At 42.1% G+C, this 19,227-nt stretch overlaps 1 protein-coding gene across 5 annotated transcripts in view; it reads right to left on the bottom strand.

Annotated features, from left to right (window-relative positions):
* Positions 1-2,107: 2,107 nt before the first annotated feature.
* Positions 2,108-19,227, bottom strand: part of sh3bp2 (SH3-domain binding protein 2) — a 32,008-nt gene continuing 14,888 nt past the window's right edge. For 2 of the 5 annotated variants that reach the window (XM_049604662.1, XM_049604661.1), the window contains exons 2-13: positions 10,139-10,278; positions 9,896-9,998; positions 9,309-9,426; positions 9,122-9,189; positions 7,504-7,589; positions 7,337-7,414; positions 5,911-6,661; positions 5,224-5,347; positions 4,665-4,720; positions 4,328-4,403; positions 4,151-4,210; positions 2,108-3,968 (exon numbers count right to left, since the gene is read on the bottom strand). In XM_049604662.1, coding sequence (XP_049460619.1) covers positions 3,831-3,968; positions 4,151-4,210; positions 4,328-4,403; positions 4,665-4,720; positions 5,224-5,347; positions 5,911-6,661; positions 7,337-7,414; positions 7,504-7,589; positions 9,122-9,189; positions 9,309-9,426; positions 9,896-9,998; positions 10,139-10,274 — 1,794 coding nt within the window. In that variant the 5' untranslated portion in view covers positions 10,275-10,278 and the 3' untranslated portion in view covers positions 2,108-3,830. Of the gene's footprint in view, positions 3,969-4,150; positions 4,211-4,327; positions 4,404-4,664; positions 4,721-5,223; positions 5,377-5,910; positions 6,662-7,336; positions 7,415-7,503; positions 7,590-9,121; positions 9,190-9,308; positions 9,427-9,895; positions 9,999-10,138; positions 10,279-12,702; positions 13,162-19,227 lie in introns of those variants that run through there. The other 3 variants (XM_049604660.1, XM_049604659.1, XR_007451757.1) reach the window with 3 other exon arrangements.

A 19,227-nucleotide genomic window follows, 5' to 3' on the forward strand; every position in this document is an offset into this window, starting at 1 on the left:
ATGTACTACTCATGTACAGTATGAAGAGGAGACCAGGGGGCAACTGTAACATTTTTTACATTTTCACAGACAACTTGAAATCCACTAGTTTTTTTTTTAATATTAGAAACATACATATGTGCAGTAATAAGTAATATAATCTATATTTGTTTTCACTAATAAGCACAAGTCTACTGTATTACATGTAATGCAAAACGTCAAAGTATTACAATTGCCCTCTTGGTGGAGGCAATAAATGTATTTTTTAAATTTGAATTAAGTAAAATATGTTATTTTTCAAATATGAAAGTGTAAAAATCTCGAGTGCCAGTGAAAAACACCTATATTAGTATGATTTAGTCATGCTAATTTCTAACCAATAACCCGAAGATAACATTGATGTGAGCTTTAATTTGCAGACTTTATGATTTAAGACAACTTTTATACCTCATAATCATTTTTTTTCTTCCAAAAAATGTCTGCCAAGGTGAAAATATCCTGCTTCTTTTCCACAGAAAGAGATAGAATCCTACTGAGCATGTGCAGAGTAATGGTCATCATCACTCTAGCTTGTTTCTGTTTGGGGGAATTGAGTAAGCTGCAATGCCCCATGTTACTACTGGCCCCAGTCTCCCCCACTATCAACCAATAATTATAGTAGCTATACTGGTTATAGAGTCTTTCAATAATAAAACGTTATGTGCTCACCTTCACACAGGTAAAACATGGTCTGTCCTGTCTAAAGCCTGGCTCACACTACAGGATTCTCGGGCTGATTTGACCCAGATTCGGCCCTCCAGACAATCGGCAGAGAAATCGGGTCTCGCACCTTAATTGGCCCCGATGTTCGGCCCAGATTATCTTCTAGTGTGAGCGGGTGAAAGATGAATCTTAAACTCTACGATCAGCTCACAGACACGTCGAGGCCGACCCGATAATTTTCGAACATGTTTGATTTTTATCCGGATGACGCCGGAAGTGGATGCCAACTGCCGTAAAAGAAGCAGACGAAGAAGAAGAGGCCGGACGTAACGTTACCTAGAGACAGAAATGGCGACCGCGAAGGAGCAGCAGAGCAGCAGGGTGCGTTGGACAGCGGAAATGGAAGACATTCTGGTTGACCTGTGGCAGGACCATGAATGTCTGTATGATGTTTCCAGTAAAAATTATCATAATCACTACGATAAGGATAAAAGTTGAGGAGAAATCGCTGCCGTATTATCTATTCCAGGTAAGCTAACGTTAATGATTGGGGGGTGTGTCTGTAACTTATGTGTTTGAGAGAGAGGGATGGAAGGCTAGCAAGCTAGCAAAATAAGTTGATGATGCTGATTGATTTGTATGATTTCAGTCGAGGAGGTGAAGACTAGGGTGACAATGTTGAGGACCCAGTACACTAAACTTTTGAAGCCCCAACCCAGTGGAAGTGTTTGAGGTCAAGGCAGAGATGGCTGTTGAGAAACTTGGTAAGTGTCCATTCAGCAGTTCAGTGTCCAAGTATCCATTCATCAGTTTTAGTTTCCACGCTACAAACTGCATGCTGCCACACTTGATGGTCAAAAAACTGTTTGCTTACCCCATCACACACCTGCTGCTCATCATCTGCACCTTACCTGTAGTACCTGCGTTTTCCTGCTCTAGTGCGCCACCCCGTGTACAAACAACTAAACTGCATCTATTTTACATGAAGTCAAACATGAATCAAAACAAACACAAAAAATGTTATTGTGGCTCCAACACTGGTTTTGCAGGTAATACATAAACAATCTAACGTACTTTACTGTTTTGTACTGACTGGAAATGATGCAGTATTGAAGTCAGGCAAGTTACTGATTAATTGATTGGTTGATCAATAGGAAATTAGTTGTTAAAGTCATTTACCAAGCAAATAAGATGGCTCCAGCTTTGTAAATGTGAAGACTGTAAATTTGAAACTCATATTATGGGGCGTTGTGCTGTTTTTGAGTGAACCTTCTGAAAGAGAACCTTGGGTGAGTTAGTAGTGGTGTCTTACTCAAGATCAGACTGCTGCCAATGGGTGTTATGATGCTCAAACTCGACACTCTAGAAGCTGCAACCTCAAAGTTTAGATACAGGAATGAAAAAAAAAAAAGAGAAAACAGGAGCCTCTGGTTAATCCTTTATACATTCTCAACATATACTTCTGTAGAAAACAATGTATTTACATATTTACAGGCATGTTTTTTTTTTTACAGTACATACAGCATTTACATATAAATATAGAGTGATTTTCAGCATTAAAGTCAGTGCTGTACAAACTGTATTTTCAGAATGACAACATTGTCGCAGCTGAGCACAAATAAAATTCAGGTAACATTTCATCATGTTCAGTCTGACATTTTGCTCCTGGTTTTCATTTCTTGCTAATAAGTGAGATGTTTTCTACCCCCCAAGGACATGCAAGAAAAAGTACATTTCCAAGTGTTACAAGTAGCTGGGAGGCATAAAATCAAAATAACACTTTTTGGACAGAAGACAGACGTGCGTGTGTCCTGCACACTAAATGAGTGAGATGTTGCCTGTCAAAAGACTGAAGACATTGCTGCTCTTTCATTCATGACTTTAACACTTGAGGTTCAGTGTAACGGTGTCTGTTTTGGGGTGACGGTGATTTTGTCCTTATCTGGTCAGGTTCGAATCGTATTGGGGCACATGATGGAAGAAAAGGGACAATGGGTCTCTCCCAATACCCACACTGTATCACTGAAGAAAGCTGTCAGCTCACCAAGCACCACTGTGCTAGCTAACATTACAGCTATTGCAATTAATGCGCCTTTCGTCCATGCGTGGTGATACGGTGCTCACAACAAGGTGTGTGGATTATCTTGAATAACCAGGTCATGATTTCTTGACAGAGACATTGCTGTTGAGTTTTGTAAAATGTATCTTTTTGGCACTTTGAGCACAACAAGCTGAGTGCCATCTAGTTCCACTATATTCCAGAGAAGGCAGACATCTCTACAGCTTATATCTCGAACATTCGGCAACTCACACCAAAACAATCTTGACTGATAAATAGCACTACAGGTAACAGGCAAAATATGTATTTTTCATTTTGGGGTGAACTGTCCCTTAAGTCCCTCCTTTTGGCAGTTGAAAATACATCACACAAACCAGGCATTGGGACAGACCCAAAGAAAACACAGGTGACAGAGACAGATTCCCAGGATCCCCACATGAAGCTGGATTGAATATTTCTCATTTGGTGTAACAGTGCCCCTCTGTGGACAAAATATGCCACACTGACTCTTGGATTGTGCTTCACAGCGAATCTCTATAGTTTGCATAAAGCAGCAGGAATGTTTCAAAAACAGAGCAGGCATCCACTAAATCCAGATTTCTGTTCGATTAGAGAGTTTGCTGTGTTTTTAAAATGAGTTTATCTATGTTATAACTAAAATATTCCCTTAATAACTAAGGTGTATTTACAGTGACCTATGTTTTCTGTGCACAGAAGAGGATAGGCATGGCTTGCTTTGTTAAGATAAGAGTCTAGTTTGTCTTAAAATAAGTTAAATAATGTTCCATTAACTGGTGATTGCTGATATTTTTTCTCCTCATAATACCTGGTGTCCTCACAGTCAGAGTTACTGTCCTTATTGTCTCACATGAAGCCTTATGGTGCATTTTGCTGCAACACTGGTTGAATAACGACCTGTCTTCCACTGAACGATGAGAGGTATGATCTCTTCTTATAACGTAACAGTTTTTCAATCCATCTGAGTGAGTTTATCTCCACGTGCGTCGACGGGGATGGATTTCACCTGCAGAGACGCCCTGACTCTCCACTCTTCTTGAGTTTCAGTTGTATTCTGTGAGTTGCCCATTTGTCAGATGCTCACTGTCTTTGTGTAGGGCTTCTGCAGGCAGAGCGAGCCGTGGTGAGGAAGAGGATGGCTGTAGTAGTGTTCAATCACAGCTGACAGAGACGGGAAGGTGATTTCATTGTCCAGGAACACGGTGTCGTTCTGCCAAACAGACATAGCGAACAGGAGACTGTAAATTTTACATTGTCATTAAACCTAATCTCTACACATAAACATGTATAAGTATATGTGTATATACATATACACACACACACACACACACACACACACACACACATATATATATATAGTCAAAATATGACAGAGAGACACAGGACTCTTACCTCTTGAAATAGTCTGTAGTTTCTGGCTTTGCCGATACTGACATCCCACACCACCAGCACCTGGGCAACACCAAAATAATTTCATTTTTATTTCATTTTATTTCCTTTTTGAGTCATAAATACATAGAGACACTAGTTTCTGTGGTGGGGGACACCAGAGCAGTTTTTGTGTTTTACCTTTGATGTCTTGGTTCCTGAGTTTCTGATGCCGTACAGTCCGTCCTGAGGAGGGCTGGCGCTCTCTTTGAACAGTCTGCAAGTACAAACAACACAGGTTACGCTTTATCAACAGATAAGCTTAACATTGTGTCTCTTATTTCACTGTTTTTATTGGTATGCAAATAATAAAAAAGATTAAACAAGAATACATGTATGACTACGAAATAATCATTTCATAAAAGATAATGCAAACAAAATAATTGCCTGAAAGAACCACTAGAGGGCAGACATGCTCTGTAAAGCGGCACAGCTGTGGCCTGAAGAAAATATATTTAAGTTTACAGCTCTGTCTTACTTTTCTACGAAGCTGGTTTCAGTTGTATCAATGAACACAGAGTCTGGCAGCTGCACCTGCAGATAGAAACACCTGGTTAGACACAATCTGTTTATGAGAGCAGGGATTTACAAACTTTTCCATGACAAAGTCCCCTCAATAGCAATAGCAGTGTCACGCAAGCATAGAGTGTTAAAGACATAAAGCATTCCTGGAATTTAAGCCCATGTTGCGTGGATAGATGTTTTAGCGTATTGATTACTTAAAACTGTCATCTTTCGTTTTGAAATCAAGCCATGCTTTGGACTGTTTCTTTCTCTCCACCGTGACTCCTTCTTGTTGCAACTTTACAGCAACAAGCGTAGATGCAGGAGTTTGATGTCATTGTTTGGCATCGTGCAACTTTCAGAAAAACATGCACGCATTGATAAAAAGACTTGACAGGCTCAGGCATATGATTCTCCTGGATCAGACAATTTGGGGCCAGTTCTCGACTGGAAGCAGATCTAGATTCTCAGTGTTTCAGCGGCCCACAGTAAAGGCCAATTTCAGTTGTCACGTCACTGTCGGTCTCTCTTACGTTCTCATAGTCGTCATCGGACTCATCTCCTCCGCTGTGTTTGGCCGGGTCTCGTTTCCTCCTGAAGTCTGCCGGCGTCTCTTCTCCCAGTGAACGGAAGCTCTGGCCGTCTGGAGATGCTCTTCTGGGGGGAAAGCCATGTTGGTGAGGTAGCTTCAACCAGATACATTTGTTAGAGCCAGTTCTAGCAAGTCCTAGTTTCCTATTATTTTTTGAGTCACCTGCATGCGCCACCTGACGTGGTAGCTTGGGAACCTTTAATTAAAGGCAGGTGTGCTGAAGCGAGTGTGGAACGTGGAAGACGCCGCAGGGTTACAGTGTTTGACCGTCCTGTTTTTGGTTAATCTAATTGTTTGATGAAGTCATTTAATACCCCATTGATTTGAACTTTGTTTTTGTGAAGGCCTACTTTTTTGAGGAATGTTTGTTTGGGGAGTTTTTTTGAACGCGATAGTCAAACAATCAGTTCATAGCATCATCTTGTAACTCTCCATACATCCTGCAAATCAGTCAACTCTAAAACCAAGTGAAGCACCCTGGATCATCAAACAGTGAGTGAAGCTAAACCAAAGACAGTGTGTTCATCATATCTCCCGTTATGGCGTCTGTGGGCGGCTATTTTTGAACATTTTTTTTTGTGTTATTTCAGAAGACAGACTAATGGATGTTTTGTGTGTTTGAACTTACTGAAGTGGGGTTCCTGGCTGCTTGGACTTGGCTGTAAGCAGCGGGGGTTTGACTGTTGGCGGAGGAGGTTTGGGTATCGCTGGCTTATTGTGTAGTCCAGCTTTAAGTACAGGAGAGAGCGAAGCGTGGCCAGGCAACGGTGGGTGACTGGAGGGCTTCTGGTTGGGGGACAGGGAGTCTGATGTCATAGGTCTGAGGTTGGACCCTCCAGTAATGGAATGGGGAGGTAGGCTCGGCTTGCTGCGATGGTTACTCATCACCACCTGGTGGTTGTTGCCCAACGATTTGCTCACTCCAACATTAAGGGCAGAGTGGGAGGGACCATTTAGGACCATCCTGGTCTCTAATTGGTCGCAGATAGGCAGAGTGGCGGGGGATTGGACAGACATGGCTGGCAGAGGCCTCCAGTCTCTCTTGTCATTCCCAGGCCCCCCCACGGACGCCACCCTACTCTGAAGAGTTCTTTTTGCGTTGGGGGGAGGAGGAGGTGGAGGACTGGGAGACACAGACATGGACTTGGACAGGTGGGGGGCAAAGGGGAGAGGAGGAGGCGGGCCTTTGTGGGGGTCCTTCAGTATGGAGGGAGGAGGTACAGAGGGTGGGGGTTTTTTGGGGAGCGGGCTGGTTTGGATTCTGTGTAGCGGTGGGACGGGAGGAGGCGGGCCTTTGTGGAAAGCCGGAGCGGAGTCTTGACGGAGCTGGAACGGCACTGGGGGAGGAGGGTAGGAGGGGGGCGGCCCGGTGGGTCGACCTGAAGAGGTAAAAACAGAGGAAGACATCAGACTGGTGTCTTGTTTGGTTAAAACTTCTTTGTTAATGTTATTTCCCTACATGTGACTTGCTCTATTATTTTCTGTCACATTGACGCTGAAACACATTTTGAGTTTTAAACACTACACTAACGATATCAGTGTTGTTTTAGTACTCCAAATATTAACCAATATATGTTGCTTTGCATAATGATTGTCACCCAGTCATGATTTTGAGCCTTGGCCTTTAAAGGTTGCAGTACAATAGCCACAAAGAAAATTAAATTTGATTTTAATTTTATTGCTTTTTTATAAGATAAATTCCCAAAATTCCTGGGGGTGTTTAAAAAACAGAAACTGAAAATTTCAAGCTCCACTATATCATCCAAAACATCTAGTGTGAGTGCCCTTAGAGTTGCAGTTCCCCTAATTGTCTCTTGCTTCCTTTAACCAAATTATTCTCCTTTATCTGCTGCTTTCACATCAGTGTCTGTTTCACTTCCAGGAACTCAGTTTATATAAGAAGTTTAGGACAAAGACAAAGCAGGGTCTCTGAATTTGACCTTTGATCTAATTACTATCGGTTCTGATTCCAGTGATGTGACAGTTGAAATCAGATGGTGTGTGCGTGTGTGTGTGTGTGTGTGTGTGTGTGTGTGTGTCGCAGGTGGCGTCACCTGTAGATGTCGGTGAACAATCTCCGTCTGGCTTCAGGTAGTCTTCCTCATCATCATCATCATCATCTTCTACATAATCTACACACAGAAAGAAGAGACACCACAGTTTAATAACACACAGGTATAATGTGTAAGTTACATGTATGCGTTCGTCATGCCGGTCTTACCATCATCTGCGTTATCAACAGGGTGTTTAATTTCCATGGGCCTCTCAATGGTGCCGTAGAAACTGTCTGCATCTGAATCCGAGTCACTATGGCAACAAGGAAAATGTTATAGTGAATACATAATATTGAGAAAAAGACTGGAACATCAATTCAACATTATGATTGCTGCCACCATCAATCTATTTACAAAATATGACACACAGTTTTACAGCTAGCCAACAGCGATCATGTCATTTAAAAGCTTCTGGGCTCCTCTGGTTTTATATTTGACCAATCTGATGAGACTCTCGCAGCCATTAGTGCTTGTTAGGCAATAAGTAAATGGAAAATGTCAGCATCATATACTAGCACTACAAAAAAGTTTCAGTTACACCACTTATGTCATATCACAAAAAACTTTGTACAAAGTTATTTTAGATAAGCCTCGGGAAGGAAACCAGACTTTGTGTTCACGGGTAAACTAATTTCCTGTGTGGCACAGATACTCTCTATAATGGAGAGCTATTAAAAAAGCTGCTAATGTCCCAGGTTCCAATAACAGTATGTGTTTTGAGGTTAAAAAAAAAAAACCCTCCAGGCTGGAAGTTTAGTAATCAAAACATGAGGCCATTTTAATTGCCAGCTTAAATTACAAATTAGCCTGCAGACTTCATTTGAAGTGCCATTAGTCAGCTTGGAAAAAGTTGCACTGGGCCCATAATGATTAGTTTGCAAGGTTCTCACGCAAACATTTAAGGTGACTGAGGTCAGTTAATTCGTGCTTAATTTTGTGCTGCATATCAGCCTATTTTCATTTCCGGGAATCAAATAATGCTGCTTGTCATGTCCTATGGAAGTGGTTCCCAACTGGTCCAGCCGCGAGGTCCAGATTGCGTCTTAGTCATTAATTCAAGGTCCACACAATTTCTTACACTCAGTGTCATACTTGCATTTGCTGTCTCTGTCAAGTAGCTGTCTATTAGTTGTTCACTCTACAACAGGAAATGGCACTTTAAAATAAAAGCCCTGCACCAAAAATTGACTACACTTAAAAATAAGGTGTGTTTTTCACAAATTGGACACATTTGCACGTGACCTGCGGTCCATTCAGAAAGGACCCACGACCCACTTTTGGAACATGACCCACCATTTGGGAACCACAGCCCTATGGCATGTGATATCGAACCATCCATTCACCTCTTAAATAACTCCAAAATCTGCAGCGATACCTGACGCTGAGAACAAAACTGGACTTTCATTCAGGAAATCGCAGTTTGTGTCCCGTGTGAAACCACAAGGTCATCATGGTTCTAACATAAGGTTACACAATCTTTTAACCCAGATCATTTTATTCTTCTCAACCTAACAATGTAGTTTTGTTACCTAAACCTAACCACAGCTGTTTCACAACATTAACCACGTGTTAAGACATGCTTTAGCTGTGTGTCCCATCACACAAAAGGGTGCCCTGTGTGTTGCTATAAGACACAAAGGGACGTGACAAAATATCATCTGGGAATGAAAACAGGTTGCGTATATACACAAATGTAATTTGTAAATATATATATATATATATATATATAGTCTGTATCATATCATGTATCTACATTGTGTTGTGAAATATGATGTGATCTGTTACCTTGGAATGTGGGAGTCTTTTCTGTCGTTATAGTGATCAATCTCTCTCCGCAGGTATCGCATCCATTTCTGTACAATAACAAAAAAGAAAACAATATATTTTATAAAAAATTATTGCAGAGAGGACAATGTGTAACTTTTGCCACTGTACACTCTGTGAGCTACTAATTAGATGTGGTTGTTCTCACCCTCCTCTCGTCCTCGCTGGCTGCCGAGAAAAACCACGTCCTGTGTTTCTTACTGAAGTGGACGATCTTGAAAGGAAACACGTTACTAGACGTTGTCTCCTCTGCTGCTCTCATCACTCTGTGGAGGAGGGGAAATGTGTTACAGTGAGAAACATATAAAGGGAATATACACCCCTAAACTCTATTTATGGGCCTTTTTATGAGAGTAAGACCACAATTTCAAACTACAAACTACCTGTACTAGAGGCCTTCTATCCCATAGAGCTACTGTGACCAGTTACTGACATGATTACAACCATAGTCTGGTGATACACAAGTCAAAAATCTCATCACATGACCAAGTCATTGTTGAGTCATTAGTTCTTATCAATACACTCATGATATGTTAGTCATTTTGTGCTATTACAGGATACAATGTTACGTATTATTTCCCTCTTTAACATCTGTTCAGGCACAGACTTAAAAATTGTAGACGCAACAAGATGCCATTCATTGTGCTGTGGCCCACCAAAACTCAAAGACATGGTTAGCAAACTGAAAGTCTGCAACCGTGCCAGAAAACAACATTAATGCTACAGGACACTGACCTGTTGTAGCCATTAAGAGAGAACGCCCCCTGTGGTGCAGGAGAGGTACTGCTCTTAAAGTAGTACACACAGCCCTTGTGGATGATGATGTACCTCAGCGGCCCTGCAAGACAGACAACAGATATATTCCATCTATCCACCGGGGTAATGAAACTTGACAGATAACTGGAGCTCACAATATATTCTTGGACGTTCCTTTTTATTTTGTCCACCCACACTTAAATTTTTTGATCATGAGCTCACATTTCATGAGGCTGAACTGGCTGCCTCCCTTCTTGTGGAGGTATCCTGACGTGGAAACTCCTCCTGGCATGGTGAGGAGGTTCTGAGCCCCGATGGCTCGCATCGGCACTGGCCAGCACATCTCTGGAGACGACATCGTTCTATAAGAGAGGCAAAAGAGAGGAGTGGATGTTATCAGTGAAGACAGTCACCTCAGGAGTCGCACAAGATCATGGAAATGTCAGATCGAATCCCAAACGAAAACCTGTTCTTGTTCAGAAATTTGTTTTGCTGTACCTCAAAGATATCAGGAGACAAGTGACATATTTAAAGATCCAGAACAGATTAAAACCCACATCCTCTCTGTTAACAAATGGCTTTCCGAGCTGCTTTAGCTCTTATACAGAGGACTACAAAGCTCTCAGAGAGCCTGGTGTCTTCACACACCTTCGTAGCTCTCTAAATTAATAAACACACAATGATGGACAACAGTGGGATATATATTATTCAAATAAACACTCATGATAAAGAAGTAAAAACCTTAAAATATGCCCTTCCAGCGCACCTGGAGCCAGACCAGCAGTAACAATCACCTTGTTCCTCGGTCTGCTATGAACATTTATTCATTCATTCATTCATCTTCTAACCGCTTCATCCTCTTGAGGGTCGCGGGGGGGCTGGAGCCTATCCCAGCTGACATCGGGCGAGAGGCAGGGTACACCCTGGACAGGTCACCAGACTATCGCAGGGCTGACACATAGAGACAAACAACCATTCACGCTCACATTCACACCTACGGACAATTTAGAGTTATCAATTAACCTAGTCCCCAATCTGCATGTCTTTGGACTGTGGGAGGAAGCCGGAGTGCCCGGAGAGAACCCACGCTGACACAGGGAGAAGATGCAAACTCCGCACAGAAGGGCTCCCACGCCCGGGATCGAACCGGCAACCCTCTTGCTGTGAGGTGAGAGTGCTAACCACCACACCACCGTGCCACCCCCATGAACATTTAATTAGAAAAAATAAAGACAAGAAAAGGGCACTATGTTCCAAAATGCCACCTCTGCCCAAAAAGTCATTTTGATGACTGATATGAGGTGTGGTGCCTTAGTAAGTCAGACATCTACAAATCAAAGAACCGTGTCAAAGGTTAACTGGGATCAATAGCCTACACCTGTTATGTGACTGTGCTGTAACAAGGTGCAGACATGCTGTACACCTCCTTACAGGCCCCTGTGCAGCTGCATATTGTGTAATTCTGGGCTGCCCCATGAGAAAGTTAAAGGAATCCTCGCCCTGAGATCAAACTGAGAGACACACCCACAGACGGCCAACACAGACACAACCTGCTCCAGTATTTAGGGCCAAATTCTCACAATGTGACTGCGGCTACGAGCCACAGCTGCTGTGACCATGCCTGCATAATCCCCCCACTCTCTCAGGAAACAAAAGCTCATCGGCCAAAAATGGATGCCAAAAATCCAGCATGCACAACACACTCATCAGGTGTTTGCTACTGGTGTATTCACTCTATGGTTATCATGAACACTAAGTTTCGTCTGTCCGTCCTGGAAGAGGAATACCTCCTCACTTGCTCTTCCTGAGGTTTCTACCATGTTTCCCCTGTTAAAGGGGCTTTTTTGAGGAGTTTTTCCTTATGTGCTGGGAGGGTCCAGGGAAGGAGGGCTGTTGTATGCTGTGAAGCCCTCTGAGGCACATTGTGATTTGTGATTTTGGGATTTATAAATAAAATTGAATTGAGTGGAATTGAGTAATGTAGGAGCTTTTCTGTAAGTCAGTAAAACAGTTGTCATTATTGTTGTTAATGGAGAAGGTTAAAGGAACAATTCACTCCCTAAATGACCATTTGAATATCAGTCATTCACCACGTTATGTTGAACTTGTGAAGAAAACTTTTTTTTTGTTGCATGCCTCCAAGATGAACGAAGAATCCAAAAACGGCGAAAGCTCTTGATAAATTTAATTAACAGCAGACCATGTTTGACAACAGCAAAACAATATGCAAACATCCGTTTACAAACTCTCACACAACTCGTTTGGTATAATCCAAGTCCCATTTATCCAGTCGTATTCTCAATATTACCCAAACAGACAGCCCTTTTCGATGGGGATCTGAACAGGAAGTGAAACATGCTCAATGCGCTCTTCAAACCCAGATTCCATTGACAAAAACAATAATTTTACCTCGTTGAACACGGGAGCTGCTAGTGAAGTTTTGCTGTTGTTAAACACGGACCCCTATGACTTCAGTTCATTCAGAATTGTCTTAGTTTTTGGATTCTTCATTCACCGTGGAGGCATGCGAGAAAAACAAAGTTTTCTTTACAAATTCAGCGTAATAGGGGTGAGTAATTCATACACAGATGATCATTTGGGGGGTAAGGTATTGCTTTAATGGAGCTAATGGCTAAGGTCTTATCTACGCAGGGAAAAAACATAATCCTGACTTTATTAAATCCTCTTAAAAGTGCTATAATCTTCATTTTTCTCACAATCTCAGAAATCCTTTTCTTCAGAGAGTCATCCTCTTACATCTTGTGACCTGCTCAGGTCTTGCCTACCTCCTGCTGAGCCTCCTGTTGATGCTCTGAACAGCAGCGCTCTCCCTCAGCAGGCTGACTGCGGAGGTTAACACTGTGGATGCTAACGCCGGCAGCAGGTCCATGACAGAGACGTTCAACAGACAGCCGACTGGCCTCAAACTCCTTTTCTGTCTATCCTCAGTGGCTTCACTGTCTCGTCTCATCAGATCCAAAATGAGAGGGATTTGTCTGTCCGCTCCTCTGCCTCCTCTGATCACACTCTTGTTTCATTTCACTCTCTGATGCTTTCCCAGTCTCTGCCGATCTCTCCCTCTCTCCCCCTTCTCTTTGGCTGTCTTTGTTGATTTCTATCTCTCTCGCCCTCCCTTGCACATAAACACACTCAGGCTAAGATAGTGTACTTCACACAGATTTCCACATAAGCACACACATATTCAGTACAGACAGGAAACACATAATGTCCTGAGTACTTGTTGCCTGTGTGTGTGTGTGTGTGTGTGAGTGAATGTGTGTGAGAGACAGATCGGGAGTCAAAATAAACATCCCAAGTGAAGCTCTTCATCCTCTAATGTGTTTATATGCAACTTCCAGTCTATCAACAGCATCTAGTGTCCTCATAAAGGGAGCAAAAGGGAGGGTGTGTGTGTGTGTGTGTGTGTTTGTGTGTGTGGGTGGGTGGGTGAAGCCCAGGAATGAAGAACTCCATATCGCCAAAAATCCTCACCCTTTCACTGAGATAAAAACCTGCAGGAATGTGTCTACATAGTTTACTGAAACAGATCCACCATCTCCTCATCTGCTTTATGTGTCAAGTGTCGCTGGCGTGCAGTGACTAGCAGGCTGACAACTGATATGACTGTCATCGGGCCCCAGCATGTTACTCAACAGATTCTGCCTTTGGCTGGTCCCCTATCGGATGATATCAGACCTGTTGGAAGAAATCTTGGAGTCTACTTCCTCTGCTGGACCAATGGGTTTCAGATGCTGTTTGAAGATCTGACAAGCACTTTGTTTGAACTGCACTGAAGCCGTACTACTCAGCCTGTGTGTGTCTCTGAAGGAGCTTTGTCACATCTAAGAAAATAACCAGAGTGAGACTGCTTGAGTCATCTCAGTCTGGGCTTGGAGAAGGCCAATATTACAAATTAGAGGGGTGGAGTTTTAAGGAAGAAAAGACAGTCAGAGGGGGCGGCACAATGTGGCACCAAAGACAGATAGTTACAGGATAATCGCTACAACCATGATGCACCACTCACCCAATCTCAAGGTTGCCACACCGAACTGCCACTATGCACCAATTCACTACAAACCCTGGTGTTACACCACATGCAACCGTCCCTGGTGCACCCACTGGCTGCCACCAGGAAACCTCACAGATAGACAGGAGGACCAGTTAATTTTCTTAAATCAATGGATAGTAATCAGCGCTTGACAGAAGTTAACACAACCCAGGCAGCCATAGGTGTGTGTGTCCTCCTTACCAGCCACAAAAGTACTTTGAAGTACCACAGCTGTGTATTTGAATGGGAAGGGCTGTGTTAAATCAGCTTTCCCTGGATCTCAGTGTGTGTCTCAGACAAGAGGTGAAAGTCAAAGAAGCCTATACATTTTTCTAACCTAAGCTCCTCCCACTGACACACCCTACTTCCTCATGCTAATGTTTTTGTTCTGCGCTTTCATACAAGGACCTGTTCACGTCAGCATTTCAAACAGCAACATTTAAAAGCAAAAGCACTTCTTTTGTATGCTCATGGTGGTAAGTACAAATCTTTGCAAGTTCACTTTGGCGGCACTTTAACCGGCAAGTTAGACCCTTTGGTCAACAGTTTTGGTGGTAGTGAGTTTTAAATGGAGGAAATGGAGAGTCACAGGTCCAAAGCAGAGCATGCTATCATAGCTTATTAGCTATGTTGCACCATGCACTCCATGCAAACCTTTGTCAGCTTATTAACTGCTCCACAAAGGAGGTTTGCAAACAGTTAAGAGACCTAAGTTGACAGTACAAATACATCTACTGAATGAACTGTTAAGATTTAAACTTGTGCCTACATGAGCATTTACATGTGTGGTGGTGTGTTTGTGCCACTCTGCAGTTACACCTTGAAACCACTAGTCAGCGTTGAGGTTTCTGTGAAGTGCTGTTAAATTTAGTTGACGAAACACACTTTAAACATGGCTTGATAGCGACAATGTCAAACACAAGCACATAAATCGGCTTCACTATGACATGCTAATGTTTTTAGCACGTCTATGGCATTTTGCACTGTATAAATTAGCCTAGCAGCTAGCAGAGATTTCCTCTACTCATATGAAGCCAGGATAAATCACACACATATTTAAAATGCTATTTTTATGGAGGCTTTGATGTCTTCATAATTTTTTGTTTTGATCTGTAAAATCAAAGTAAAAAAGTAAGGCTAAAAGTAAAGCTTCGTTGCCACTGAGGGAAATGGTTTCAGCTTGCAGAAATGGACAGGAGGTCTGCGTCGTCATGACGTGTAGTTACATCTCTGGGTAGATGCACGGCAGGCTACGTTGTACAGTACAGTGTAGTCTCTGTGTTGACTCAGAAGTGTAAATTTTGCAAGGATGCATGGGTGAACTTTACAGGGCTGGTCTGGTGTGACTGGGCTTAATACTAAATCACTGTGGCACTTTAATGCACAATGCAGCTGAATTTACATTAAATATTATATCAGTCTGTTCATTAGCTTTTCATATTTCCAGTGTACAAGATCACGGGAATCCACACATCATTAGGAATCATCCTCTGGAGATATTCACAACAGATTTCATGTAAATCAGACTGGTAACCAAGTGACCTCACCGTTCTTTCACCCTGCCCACTAAACTTTAACAGAAAGTGCAATGTGGTATCAAGCACCAGGAATTTTAAAAAGAATTAAAAGAAAAATTGGAAGCATGGGAGTGTGGACAGAGGGAGGGAGTGAGAGCGGAAAGCTGATAAAAAATGGAGGCGAACAACCTGTCCGAGACCCAATAAATCACCAGGGTGGAGCTGCGGCTTGTTTCTGACCCCTGAGTGCCCTGCTGCTAATGTGTGTGAGGACTTCAAGAGGACCCACAGAGCCTATCATGTGGTTTGTTTTTCTGATTGTCCAAAGTCATGTTTACTGATAACCAGCAAACACACACACACACACACACACACACACACACACACACACACACACACACACAGATAAGCAGCGTACATTCTGCAGTTAAGCAAACCTCATCTCAGTCTGAGTGAGGTTAAAGTTCGCCAGCTGCTTATCATCGCTACAAGGATTTCCTGAAGTCAACAGACACACAGCCGGCAGACAAAACTGAAGCAACATGATGGAGCTCTGATTGTGCACTTTCATGTTTTCTATGGGAAATGGCCTGAAAGTCTGTTTCAGCATTACTCCATCTGCCACCGACAAAGGGGGAACCATCTGCTCAAGATACCGGACACACTGAACGAACGTCAGTCACATCAGCATCACATCAGCTGCTGTCACTGCTTACATATCAACTGACAATTCAACTAAAGTGCAAACACTTCAGCTTCCACTGTTTCGTTCATCGTTTTCAGTACAACTGCTTTTATCTTACATTCTTTAGATGACACTTTATCTGCTTTTACAATTCAAATTCAAAATGCTTTTTCCACAGTTGCACTTTTGCAATTGCAATTTGCGATTTCAACTCTTTAAACTTCAACTGACTTTGCAAGTGCTTCAACAAAAACTGCACCTCCCACTTATTCTCATAAGTTTGTTTCACATGATGTTTTTACGGTCCATGAACGGAAGAGGGTTAGGGCCACGTGAAAAACTAAAAAAACTAATTTGAGTTCTGAGTTTAAAGTCAGGGTCCTGAAAATAAACTCAGAACTCTGAGGTTGAGGGTGTTTTAATATTAGGTGTGATTGATTTGTACGGTGCCTGAGTACAGTCCCCCCCCCAACTCCTCCGCCACTCAGCTTTCACATTATTAAGTTGCTCTGTGCCTGGGTCCACTTTCGTCACTGTCTTTGTCTTTTTGTTGTAGGAGGAGGAGGAGGAGGAGCAAAGCCGGATCTGGGTGTGTCTGCTGTCTGATATAGAGGCATCAGTTGCCTTAAATAGCAGTGCACTTCTGTGTTTTGGTACAGTTGGTATGATGCGTACTGTACTGAAGTGCACCTGAACTGTATTCAAGATGGATCTGCTTACCGTGCCCAGGTACGGTACAAAATTCAAAACTCAGAACTAAAATTAATTTTTCACGTGACCTTAATCCTCTAATATAATGTTTGAAACATAAAAAATTCTGAAATTTTAAAGAGAAATATAATATTTTGAGAAGAAACTAGTAAAATTATGAGAATCAAGTTCTAACTGAGAAAAATTACAAGCATTATTTTACAAGAATATTGTTGAAAGGTCACAATATTTTGAGTTTTTTCTATGTAATAGTTTAACTACAACTCTGTTCTCAAAACAATTAAAAACTTGATCACAAAATCTTTATTTTTTCCAGACAGAGGCCCAAATTGTTATAATATTATAAAAGAAAATGGTAATTATTTTACAAAAATGCATTTATTAAAGAAAAATGTTGGATAGTTGAAACTTTGTTCCCTAATATTATGACTTTTGTTCTTTAAAACTTGAAATAGTGGCTCCATTCTCTGGCATAGTTGTTCAAGTTTGCAATAAAATAAATATTTTATGAATCAAATTTTGCAGAAACATCTGCACAAAGCTTTCCCTCCCCAGAAAAATATCCAAACATAATAAATACATTGACAGGGATCCAGCAGATTCACTCTGTTTGCCCAAATAAGCCCATCTGTCAGTTGAGGTCACTTCCTCTGCTCAGAGGAAATGATGAATGAAACAGTGAAGTACTTTCTCTCTCAGTAGAGGTTTAGGATTTCTGGGTATTGAAGCTTCACCCAAACAATTTCCTCTCATTGCATAAGTCAAACTTATATTTTCCATGGGACACATTTACTTCTCCTGACATCATTATTGTCATGACAAGAATGCTGTGAGAAACTCCATGCAGGAAACACCAGTCATCCAGAAATGACTCATTAAACTTTGATGCGTTTACTTGTATAGACGCTGCTCCTAAATACAGCCTGGTTTGTTGATGTTTCACCGAGTGTGTTGAGGCTTTGAACCCTCTCACCCCATTAGTTTTTCCAAGATCTCCACCCTGAGCTCTGCTGACGTTTATGAGCAAGAGATGCTAATCAGAGAGCAGCTGTTTGTCAGGAAGGGAAGCACAGGAGCCGCTCGCATACCAGACTCATTCAAACCTATTTCCTCCCTGGGCACACACACAAACACACACACAGTAAAACAATGTCTGGGTTCAATAGTGATTTAAAGTGGCGTTCATTTTTTAGAGCAGACCAAGTGACGACTGACAGGTTTTGGGGTGTGAATTTAACCAGCATGACTTATTAAATGATAGAACAAGCTGTGATCATCTAAACCAAAGAACCCTTTAAGAACCCGAGGGGCTATGAAGCCTGCAAGATTCTACTCAGGGATAAAAACAGTGGCTTTACAACCCAAGGTAATGTATTATTTTGGTGACTGTGACTATTAACCACTTGCCTGTTACAAAGAAGAAGGAAGGCCGAATTCACGCGAACAAACCGACGACTGACCGGATTTGAACTAGTTCAGCCGTGAGACGGAAAACCTCTGATGAATCACACTGCAGGACATTATTCCTGTTGAATTTCCTTATGACAGCAGACAGTGGCAGACACCAAGATATATTTAGACCTGCAATATTTCTTTGTAAGATACAGAAACAGTGCAGTGTATGGGTAGCAGGATGTGTGTGTTGCACTGCAGGACATTGACTTTAAGGTGAAACACTCATGATGAAGTTAAAACTCTAACTTAAAGCTTAAATTTAAGGGGTTTTACAGCCATGACACAGGGTGGACACAGTTTACTATTTGGTGCAGGATCCTTTGCAGTGAGGCTGTGACCTACAGCAGTCATGCTGGACTGTAGCATGTTGTACTTATTGTTGGTTTTGGGAGGTGTTGTGCCTTTAGTCTGCTTTGCCATAATATTGAGAATGCAAAATAACAAATTAAACAACCCACAAAATATAAGTCTAAAAAATAAGTCTGCAGACAGTCCCTTACAAGCTTCACCAGTCGAAGGGCGGCCTGTACTGGTATGTACTTTGATTTTGGGGTCACAGTTTGGTACATTTTGGTACAGCACAGAGTCTTATTGGCTAGAATTCTTAATGTAAGAGTTAAAGCACTCAAATACTGGCATAATATTTGCATAATATCTTCCCTGTGTCATTTTGGATTTTCTCTGGGTACTCCAGCTTCCTCCCACAGTCCAAAGACATGCAGGTTAATTGGTGACTCTAAATTGCCTGCAGATGTGAATGTGAGTGTGAATGGTTGTCTGTCTCTATGTGTCAGCCCTGTGATAGTCTCGTGACCTGTCCAGGGTGTTACCCGCCTCTCACCCAATGTCAGCTGGGATAGGCTCCAGCCCCGCTGTGACCCTAAGAGTTTATAGT

The sequence above is a fragment of the Epinephelus fuscoguttatus genome, linkage group LG18 (assembly GCF_011397635.1).
Source record: "Epinephelus fuscoguttatus linkage group LG18, E.fuscoguttatus.final_Chr_v1".
Taxonomy (NCBI): Eukaryota; Metazoa; Chordata; class Actinopteri; order Perciformes; family Serranidae; genus Epinephelus; species Epinephelus fuscoguttatus.